This window comes from Oncorhynchus nerka, unplaced genomic scaffold, assembly GCF_034236695.1.
Source record: "Oncorhynchus nerka isolate Pitt River unplaced genomic scaffold, Oner_Uvic_2.0 unplaced_scaffold_5451, whole genome shotgun sequence".
Taxonomy (NCBI): Eukaryota; Metazoa; Chordata; class Actinopteri; order Salmoniformes; family Salmonidae; genus Oncorhynchus; species Oncorhynchus nerka.
The window spans coordinates 1-11,838 of record NW_027035862.1 but is presented as its reverse complement, the minus strand read 5'-3'; the positions used below and the strand labels follow the sequence as shown (position 1 = coordinate 11,838).

At 41.8% G+C, this 11,838-nt stretch overlaps 1 protein-coding gene across 1 annotated transcript; it reads right to left on the bottom strand.

The window, feature by feature from the left end:
- Nucleotides 1–2,049: 2,049 nt before the first annotated feature.
- Nucleotides 2,050–9,976, bottom strand: LOC135566370 (sodium-dependent neutral amino acid transporter B(0)AT2-like). The gene is made up of 4 exons (XM_065014104.1): nt 9,905–9,976; nt 7,793–7,994; nt 3,886–4,045; nt 2,050–2,096 (listed from the first exon to the last, which is right to left on the bottom strand). The coding sequence occupies exons 1-4, from the start codon at nt 9,974–9,976 to the stop codon at nt 2,090–2,092; spliced, it is 441 nt and encodes a 146-aa protein (XP_064870176.1). The 3' UTR covers nt 2,050–2,089.
- Between the last annotated feature and the right edge of the window lie 1,862 nt (nt 9,977–11,838).

Genomic DNA, 11,838 nt, shown 5'->3' with positions numbered 1-11,838 from the left:
CCCTGAATGAGTAGGTGTGGTCCAAACTTTGACTGGTACTGTATATATATATATATATATACCCCTGAATGAGTAGGTGTGGTCCAAACTTTGACTGGTACTGTAGTATATATATATATATACACCCCTGAATGAGTAGATTGTGTCCCAAACTTTGACTGGTACTGTGTATATATATATACCCCTGAATGAGTAGGTGTGTCCAAACTTTGACTGGTACTGTATATATATATATATATACCCCTGAATGAGTAGGTGTGTCCAAACTTTGACTGGTACTGTGTATATATATATACCCCTGAATGAGTAGGTGTGTCCAAACTTTGACTGGTACTGTATATATATATATATACAGTACCCTGAATGAGTAGGTGTGTCCAAACTTTGACTGGTACTGTATATATATATATATATTACGATGTTGTAGTATGTTGTGCACATTTGTAAAAGAGATGTAGGTCTCAACATGTCTTCCCTGTTAGAACAAAGGTTCAATAGAAAAACAAATACAAAAGGTTGTAAATCTACAGGTTAAGGACAAGAGGATTCTAATATCCCATAAATCCTTGCAATAAATGCGGAAAAATCGAAACAATGGGACTAGCAATACGAGCGAAGTGGATGTTAGCATTGCAGAACGTTTCAGCTAACTACTCAGCAAGTACGTAACTGTTTTTCTCTCATCCTATTCATTTAAATGTGTTTAAAATGACTACACTACCGCCACTTTATTACTTAATGTCCTGACCGCTGGTCACATTTACAATACTAATCCTGTAGAATCAGCAACGGTGCTGGACCAATGAATTAGTTTATTTTAGAACGCTCCACATGGAATTATTACGTTGTCCTAACCTGTGTATTTTTGACCTAGATCAGAGGTCAGGTGAAAGCTACCACCATATTGCTTACACCTATCCAATCCTCTCAGATCTACACAAGTGCCTAGGACCCAGGGAAATGGGGTTGATATGGGATTGGAAAGGTAGACTTGAAGTAAAGTTAAGACAGTCCCCCTTTCGACAACAAAGTCGTTATACCATAGTGTGTTAAACTTTATACCATAATAGCATTGAAAAACATGACAAATCAATGTGTAATTGCACCCAACTACCACTAGGTGTCAGAGTTGTAAGTACTATGTAACAATCTGTTCCTACACTATAACACCATACATACACAGAAATCATTTCCACCATATGGTATGAAAGTCCCGCCTACTCTCTGGATCATGTCCCACAACGTTTTTGAATGGCCTTCAAGATTATATTTTCAAATTCATCAAAACACGGTCAGTTAAAATGTATATAATATTTGTATCGTGGGTTAATTTACTTCTACCCAGTGCCACCCATGAAGGTTTTCAATTACAAAAAAGAAAACACAGTTGAAAACCTTCATGAAAGGCAACAGTTAGAAGTAAATTAAACCACGAATATAAATATCATTTGACATACACTAAGTATACAAAACATTAGGAAAACTTTCCTATTGAGTTGTCCCCCTTTTCCCTCAGTGTCAAATGCGTTCCATAGGAATGCTGGCCAATGTTGACTCCAATGCTTCCTACAGTTGTGTCAAATTGGCTGCATGTCCTTTGGGTGGTGGACCATTCTTTATACATCTGGGAAACTGTTGAGCGTGAAAAACCCAGCGGGTTTCAGTTCTTGACACACTCAAACCGGTGTTTGAGTTCAAAGGCATTTACAGTAAATATGTTGCCTTGTCCATTCACCCTCTGAATGGAACACGTTCACCCTCTGAATGGAACACGTTCACCCTCTGAATGGAACACGTTCACCCTCTGAATGGAACACGTTCACCCTCTGAATGGAACACGTTCACCCTCTGAATGGAACACGTTCACCCTCTGAATGGAACACGTTCACCCTCTGAATGGAACACGTTCACCCTCTGAATGGAACACGTTCACCCTCTGAATGGAACACATTCACTCCTCTGCCTGAACACGCTCAATTTCTCTGAATGGAAACACGTTTCAATTCTCTGAATGGAACACGTCTACCCTCTGAATGGAACACGCTCTACTCTCTGAATGGAACACGTTCACCCTCTGAATGGAACACGTTCACCCTCTGAATGGAACACATTCACAATTCAGGTCTCAATTGTCTCAAGGCTTAAACATCCTTCTTTAACCTGTCTCCTCCTCTTCATCTACACTGATTGAAGTGGATTTATCAAGTGACATCAATAAGGGATTATAGCTTTCACCTGGATTCACCTGCTCAGTCTATCATATAGATAGAGCAGGTGGTTTTGTAAACTCAGTGTATATCTTAAAATGGCTGCGTTTAGATGAATTTGATTTTATATTCTTGAAGCCCAATTCAAAAACTCTATGGGACATGATCCAGAAAGTAGGCAGGATCGTACCGTATTACGGAGGGACACAGGATCGCACCGTACGGAGGGACCTGATCATACCGTATTATGGAGGGGAAAGGATAGTACCGTATTACGGAGGGACACAGGATGCGTGCCCGTGACATGAGGGACAGAGGATCGTACCGTACGGAGGGACATGGAGGAGGGACACAGGATCGCACCGTATTACGGAGGGACACAGGATCGTACTACGGAGGGACATGCTTGGAGGGGACACAGGATCGTACCGTACGAGGAGGGACACAGGATCGTACCGTATTACACGGAGGGACACAGGACCGTGAGCGGAGGACACGGTGTGCCGTATTATCACGAGGAGGGACCACGGATAGGGACACAGGATCGTACCGTCGGAGGGACACAGGATCATACCGAGGGACACAGGATCGCCGTACGGAGGGACCTGGGATCGTGCCATTATGGAGGGACACAGGATCGTAGTACCGGAGGACTGGGATCGTACAGGGACACAGGATGCGTGATACGGAGGGACTAGGATCATTACCCGTATGACGGAGGACACAGGATCGTACCCGTGGAGGGACACAGGATCGGAGTACGGAGGACACAGGATCATACCGTATTACGGAGGACACAGGATCGCACCGTATTACGGAGGGACACAGGATCATACATTATTACGGAGGGACCTGGATCGTACCGTATGGAGGGACACAGGATCGTGCCGTATTACGGAGGGACACAGGATCGACCGCGGAGGGACTGGACTGGAGGACACAGGATCGTACCGTGTACGGAGGGACACAGGATGGAGGAGGACACAGGATAGTACCGTATTACGGAGGGGACACAGGATCGTACCCGTGTACGGAGGGACCTGGTCGTACCGGGAGGGACACAGGATCGTACCGTATTACGGAGGGACACAGGATAGTACCGTATTACGGAGGGACACAGGATAGTACCGTATTACGGAGGGACACAGGATCGTACCGTATTACGGAGGGACACAGGATCGTACCGTATTACGGAGGGACACAGGATCGTACCGTATTACGGAGGGACACAGGATCGTACCGTATTACGGAGGGACATCGCAATGTGACGTAGAAAAGAAAACATGAATAAGTCCAAAGAAAGGAGTACTGTACATCACTGGTATTATACTATTACATTGGTATTATGCTATTACACTGGTATTATACTATTACACTGGTATTATACTATTACACTGGTATTATACTATTACACTGGTATTATACTATTACACTGGTATTATACTATTACACTGGTATTATACTATTACACTATTACATTTACATTTACATTTAAGTCATTTAGCAGACGCTCTTATCCAGAGCGACTTACACTGGTATTATACTATTTCACTGGTATTATACTATTTCACTGGTATTATACTATTTCACTGGTATTATACTATTACACTGGTATTATGCTATTACACTGGTATTATACTATTACATTGGCATTGGTAAACCTGTTTGGACATCTTACCGGTCAGCTCCGTACACCCAGGCCACAGCGAATGTCTCAAAGACCACCACGATGATCAGGGGTAGGGTAGCAGAGTAGTCATCGAACATTGTCACAAAGTAGTTCCCCGAGCGCTGGGTAAACAAAAGTCCGATCACAAAGCCCAGAGCACAGCTGCACACTGAACCATAATGACAAAGAACACAGCTATTTAGTAACACACTGAATCATAATGACAAAGAACACAGCTATTTAGTGACCTACTGAACCATAATGACAAAGAACACAGCTATTTAGTGACCTACTGAACCATAATGACAAAGAACACAGCAAAGAACACAGCTATTTAGTGACCTACTGAACCATAATGACAAAGAACACAGCTATTTAGTGACCTACTGAACCATAATGATAAAGAACACAGCTATTTAGTGACCTACTGAACCATAATGACAAAGAACACAGCTATTTAGTGACCTACTGAACAAAGACAAAGAACACAGCTATTTAGTGACCTACTGAACCATAATGATGAACTATTTAGTGAACTGAACCATAATGATAAGAACACAGCTATTTAGTGACCTACTGAACAAAGAAAAGAACACAGCTATTTAGTGACCTACACACTATTTAGTGAACTGAATCATAATGATAAAGAACCAGCTATTTAGTGACCTACTGAACCATAATGATAAAGAACACAGCTATTTAGTGACCTACTGAACCATAATGATAAAGAACACAGCTATTTAGTGACCTACTGAACCATAATGATAAAGCTATTTAGTGACCTACAACCATAATGATAAGAGACTATTTAGTGACAAAGACAAGAACACAGCTATTTAGTGACCTACTGAACCATAATGACAAAGCACAGCTATTTAGTGACCTACTGAACCATAATGACAAAGAACACAGCTATTTAGTGACCTACTGAACCATAATGACAAAGAACACAGCTATTTAGTGACCTACTGAACCATAATGACCCAAAAAACTGACTAACCAAGAACACAGCTATTTAAACACGCTCATAATGACAAGAACAAGTGACCTACTGAACACAGCTATTTAGTAACAACCATAATGACAAAGAACACAGCTGAACCATATTTAGTGACACTGAACCACTATAAAGAACACAGCTATTTAGTACCTACTGACAAAGATAAGAACACAGCTATTTAGTGACCTATTTAGTGACCTACTGAACCATAAGAAAGACAAAGAACACACTGAACCATAAGTGACACACTGAACCATAAACAAAGAACACAGCTATTTAGTGACACACTACCATAATGACAAAGAACACAGCTATTTACTGACTCAAAGACGAAACCAGATATTTATGATAAACAGACAAAGAACACAGCTATTTGACTCACACATAATGACAAAAAGAACACAGATATTTAGTGACACAGACTAAGACAGACAAAGAACACAGATATTTAGTGACAAAGAACACAAAGAACACAGATATTTAGTAACACAGACTAAGACAGACAAAGAGTACAGATATTTACACACTGAACCATGACAAGATAACAAGACAAAGAACACAGATATTTAGTGACCAGACTAAGACAGACAAAGAGCACAGATATTTAGTGACACAGACTAAGACAGACAAAGAACACAGATATTTAGTGACACAGACTAAGACAGACAAAGAACACAGATATTTAAGACTAAGACAGACAAAGAACACAGATATTTAGACACAGACTAAGACAGACAAAGAACACAGATATTTAGTGACACAGACTAAGAACAAAGAACACAGATATTTAGTGACACAGACTAAAGAAAAGAACACAGATATTTAGTGACACAGACGAATAAGACAGATATTTAGTAACAAACTAAGACAGACAAAGAGCACAGATATTTAGTGACACAGACTAAGACATCAAAGAACACAGATATTTATGACACAGACTAAGACAGACAAGAACACAGCTATTTAGTGACCTAAGACAGACAAAGAACACAGATATTTAGTGACACAGACTAAGACAGACAAAACACAGGTAAGTGACACAGACTAAGACAGACAAAGAACACAGATATTTGTGACACAGACTAAACAGACAAAGAACACAGATATTTAGTGACACAGACTAAGACAGACAAGAACACAGATATTTAGTGACACAGACTAAGACAGACAAAGAACACAGATATTTAGTGACACAGACTAAGACAGACAAAGAACACAGATATTTAGTGACACAGACTAAGACAGACAAAGAACACAGATATTTAGTGACACAGACTAAGACAGACAAAGAACACAGATATTTAGTGACACAGACTAAGACAGACAAAGAACACAGATATTTAGTGACACAGACTAAGACAGACAAAGAACACAGATATTTAGTGACACAGACTAAGACAGACAAAGAACACAGATATTTAGTGACACAGACTAAGACAGACAAAGAACACAGATATTTAGTGACACAGACTAAGACAGACAAAGAACACAGATATTTAGTAACACAGACTAAGACAGACAAAGAACACAGATATTTAGTGACACAGACTAAGACAGACAAAAGAACACAGATATTTAGTGACACAGACTGACACACTAAGACAGACAAAGAACACAGATATTTAGTGACACAGACTAAGACAGACAAAGAACACAGATATTTAGTGACACAGACTAAGACAGACAAAGAACACAGATATTTAGTGACACAGACTAAGACAGACAAAGAACACAGATATTTAGTGACACAGACTAAGACAGACAAAGAACACAGATATTTAGTGACACAGACTAAGACAGACAAAGAACACAGATATTTAGTGACACACTGAACCATAATGACAAAGAACACAGATATTTAGTGACACAGACTAAGACAGACAAAGAACACAGATATTTAGTGACACAGACTAAGACAGACAAAGAACACAGATATTTAGTGACACAGACTAAGACAGACAAAGAACACAGATATTTAGTGACACAGACTAAGACAGACAAAGAGCACAGATATTTAGTGACACAGACTAAGACAGACAAAGAGCACAGATATTTAGTGACACAGACTAAGACAGACAAAGAGCACAGATATTTAGTGACACAGACTAAGACAGACAAAGAACACAGATATTTAGTGACACAGACTAAGACAGACAAAGAGCACAGATATTTAGTGACACAGACTAAGACAGACAAAGAACACAGATATTTAGTGACACAGACTAAGACAGACAAAGAACACAGATATTTAGTGACAGACAGACAAAGAACACAGATATTTAGTGACACAGACTAAGACAGACAAAGAGCACAGATATTTAGTGACACAGACTAAGACAGACAAAGAACACAGATATTTAGTGACACACTGAACCATAATGACAAAGAACACAGATATTTAGTGACACAGACTAAGACAGACAAAGAACACAGATATTTAGTGACACAGACTAAGACAGACAAAGAGATATTTAGTGACACAGACTATTTTAGTGACACAGACTAAGACAGACAAAGAGCACAGATATTTAGTGACACAGACTAAGACAGACAAAGAGCACAGATATTTAGTGACACAGACTAAGACAGACAAAGAGCACAGATATTTAGTGACACAGACTAAGACAGACAAAGAACACAGATATTTAGTGACACAGACTAAGACAGACAAAGAACACAGATATTTAGTGACACAGACTAAGACAGACAAAGAACACAGATATTTAGTGACACAGACTAAGACAGACAAAGAACACAACTACAAACTAAAACTTGTTATATTTTTTGGTGTTTTAGTTTGTAGTTGTGCTCTTTGTCTGTCTTTGAAACATTTAGTTGAGTGTGTGTGCGCACGTGTGTGTACGTGGGTGCATTTGTGTTTTGGGTCAATGGTGTGTGTGAACATGTCTGTATTACCTGTGAGCATGGTCCGGTGGCGTCCCAGCAGGCTGAAGTTGTCCATGAGGGGGGTGAGGATCCCCTGCATGGTGCCGAACATGGTGCTCATGCCCAGGTTGAGCAGCATGAGGAAGAAGAGCGTGGACCAGAAGGGGCTGGCAGGGAACTGGGCCATGGCCTCTGTGAAGGCAATGAACGCCAGGCCCGTCCCTTCCACACCCTGGGGGTTAGAGAGAGAGGGACAAGAGGGACAAACACTTTCATTTACGTGGAGTATGTTGATATTTGTAACTTGTATTCTATGTGGAATATGTTGATATTTGTAACCTGTATTCTATGTGGAGTATGTTGATATTTGTAACCTGTATTCTATGTGGATTATGTTGATATTTGTAACCTGTATTCTATGTGGAATATGTTGATATTTGTAACCTGTATTCTATGTGGAATATGTTGATATTTGTAACCTGTATTCTATGTGGATTATGTTGATATTTGTAACCTGTATTCTATGTGGATTATGTTGATATTTGTAACCTGTATTCTATGTGGAATATGATGATATTTGTAACCTGTATTCTATGTGGAATATGTTGATATTTGTAAACTGTATATTTATGATGAATTTGTAACCTGTATTCTATGTGGAATATGATGATATTTGTAACCTGTATTCTATGTGGATTATGATGATATTTGTAACCTGTATTCTATGTGGATGATATTTGTAAACTGATTCTATTTTATGTAACCCTGCCTTTCTCAACAACGTATTGAAATTAAGAGGGTTTGAGCGACATATGGGTTAGAGAGGGGGTTAGATATGGATTAGAGAATTAGTTATACATGGGTTAGAGAGGGGTTAGATATGGGTTAGAGAGGGTAGGATATGGGTTAGAGAGGGGTTAGATATGGGTTAGAGGGGTTAGAGATAGGTTAGATATGGGTTAGAAATGGGTTAGAAATGGGTTAGAAATGGGTTAGAGATAGGTTAGATATGGGTTAGAAATGGGTTAGAGAGGGGGTAAAAAATGTAATAGAGAAAGGAGAGAACGAGGGAGGGAGGAAGGGAGGGGATGGAGAACATGGGAGGGAGGAGAGAATGAGTGAGGGAGAGAACGTGGGAACGAGGGAGGGAACGAAGGAGAGAACGAAGGAGGGAGAGAACACGGGAGGTAGGGAGAGAACACGGGAGGGAGGGAGAGAACGAGGGAGGTAGGGAGAGAACACGGGAGAGAGGGAGAGAACGAGGGAGGGAGAGAACACGGGAGGTAGGGAGAGAACACGGGAGGGAGGAGAGAACACGGAGGTAGGGGAGAGAACACGGGAGGTAGGGAGAACACGGGAGGTAGGAGAGAACACGGGAGGTAGGGAGAGAACACGGGAGGTGGGAGAGAACACGGGAGGTAGGGGAGAGAACACAGGAGGGAGAGAGAACACGGGAGGGAGGGAGAGAACACAGGAGGGAGGAGAGAACACGGGAGGTAGGGAGAGAACACGGAGGTAGGGGAGAGAACACGGGAGGTAGGGAGAGAACACGGGAGGTAGGGAGAGAACACGGGAGGAAGGGAGAGAACACTGGGAGGTAGGGAGAGAGAACACGGGAGGTAGGGAGAGAAACACGGGAGGGAGGGAGAGAAACACGTGAGGGAGCGAGAGAACGAGGGAGGGAGAAAACACGGGAGGTAGGGAGAGAACACAGGAGGGAGGGAGAGAACACGGGAGGGAGGGAGAGAACACGGGAGGGAGGGAGAGAACATGGGAGGGAGGGCAAGGTGTTAACAGGAGGTTGTAAGGGGTGAAGAAAGAGAGGGAATACAAGGTAGGGAAACAGTTAGAGCCAGGTAAAGACAGTTAGAGCCAGGTAAAGACAGTTAGAGCCAGGTAAAGACAGTTAGAGCCAGGTAAAGACAGTTAGAGCCAGGTAAAGACAGTTAGAGCCAGTTAGAGCCAGGTAAAGACAGTTAGAGCCAGGTAAAGACAGTTAAAGCCAGGTAAAGACAGTTAGAGCCGTAAAAAGACAGTTCCTTATAAATAACTTTCTGCCTACATTACAAAGGACTCCTTTCTCCATTATTTCTGAAAATAGGATTTGAACCACAAGCCCCTAAAACCTAATCTAACCCTCACCTTGCTCATCTCCTCATCCAGGTCACAGTCGGTGATGTTTGTCCCCACCTGGGAGCCGAGTGATGGTACCATTCTCTCTGTAGTCAGGTATGGTGACGGAGGCAGGATCAGACATGTTGAACCACGGCCACCAGTGATGGTTGCTTCCATGTGTGGCCATGTCGTTTAACAGGCCCAGATTTCTGAAGGGTGGGAGGTGACGGAGTCCAAGCTTAGAATTATAAGGTTCCTTCTGTAAAAAGTTGATTCTGAGATAATTGGCTTTAGTTACCAACCCTATTGTTTTGAATGGTGTGAGCAATTTCTATCTCATATCCTATTCACTTATCAACATGAATTGGGGTATTTAGAGTACTATAGGTAGAGAACATTGAACAGAACAAGAACATGTCCAGAACTCAATTTAGGCAAAATTGCAGATAGAACATGATAATTCCAAGCTCTCAATATCTCAATTCCCTTCAGGTACATCGCTAATACTTTATTTGGAAGGTATGCTTACACTCTTAGAAAAAAAGGTTCAAAAGGTTAGTCAGATGGACCCAGGAGAACCATTTTGGTTCCAGGTAGAACCCTTTTTTTGTCCCAGGTAGAACCCTTTTGGTTCCATGTAGAAACTGGAACCAAAAGGGTTCTACCTGCAACCAACAATAGTTCTTCAAATGGTTCTCCTATGTGGACAGTTGACTAACCCTTTAAGGTTCTAGATAGCACCTTCTTTCTAAGAGGTACATATAGACATGTCTTGGATATACCATAATATTGACATGCTTTATAAAGGGATAGTTCATCCAAATAACAAAATTACATTTCTCTCACTCACTCACCACCACTCACTCACCACCACCACCACCACCACCACCACCTCACCACCACCACCACACCACCACACCACCACCACCACCACCACCACCACCACCACCACCTCACCACACTCACCACCTCCACCACCACCACACACAATCTCCCCTGACTTGACCTACTTACTGGGTGATGCAGTTCAGGACAATGTTCTTGCCTGAAGCCCAGCACTACGAACACCACCAGTGATGCGAGCACTGAGGTCATGAAGTTGATGCAAGAGACCATGAGCGCGTCACGGTGACAGCTGTTGTGGATGGGGTTGTAGGAAGAGTAGGCAATCACAGAGTCAGAGCCCAGGCCCAGGGCAAGAACACCTGTGGCTGCCTGCCACACCTGCACCTTAGCCCAAATTTCTATCTGAGACAGAGAGACAGAGAGAGAAAAAGAGAGAGAGACAAGAGAGAGAGAGAGAGACAAGAGAGAGAGAGAGAGAGACAAAAGAGAGAGAGAGAGAGAGAGAGAGACAAAAGAGAGAGAGAGAGACAAAAGAGAGAGAGAGACAAGAGAGAGAGAGAGAGAGAGAGAGAGACAAAGAGAGAGAGAGAGAGAGAGACAAAAGAGAGAGAGAGAGAGAGAGAGAGAGAGAGAGACAAAGAGAGAGAGAGAGAGAGAGACAAGAAGAGAGAGAGAGAGAGACAAAGAGAGAGAGAGAGAGACAAAGAGAGACAGAGAGAGAGAGAGAGAGACAAAAGAGAGAGAGAGAGACAAAAGAGAGAGAGAGACAAAGAGAGAGAGAGAGAGAGAGAGAGAGAGAGCAAGAGAGAGAGAGAGAAGAGAGAGAGACAAGAGAGAGAGAGAGAGTGAGTGACAGCATAAGACTAAATTCTATTCTATTTATATTCTGTCAATTCAGGAAGTGAATAGAAATTCTTGTTTTTTAATTCTTGTTTTTAAGCATCTTTGAGACTCTACTTGTAATTAAAAGCGCAACATCAATGAAATATATTATTATTATAGTTATTATAGTGCTTACTTTAGGGTAGAACATGTAGGCGATTCCCTCCATGGCTCCATCCAGCATCAAGCCTCTGACGAGGAAGATGAACAGCACAGCATAGGGGAAGACTGAG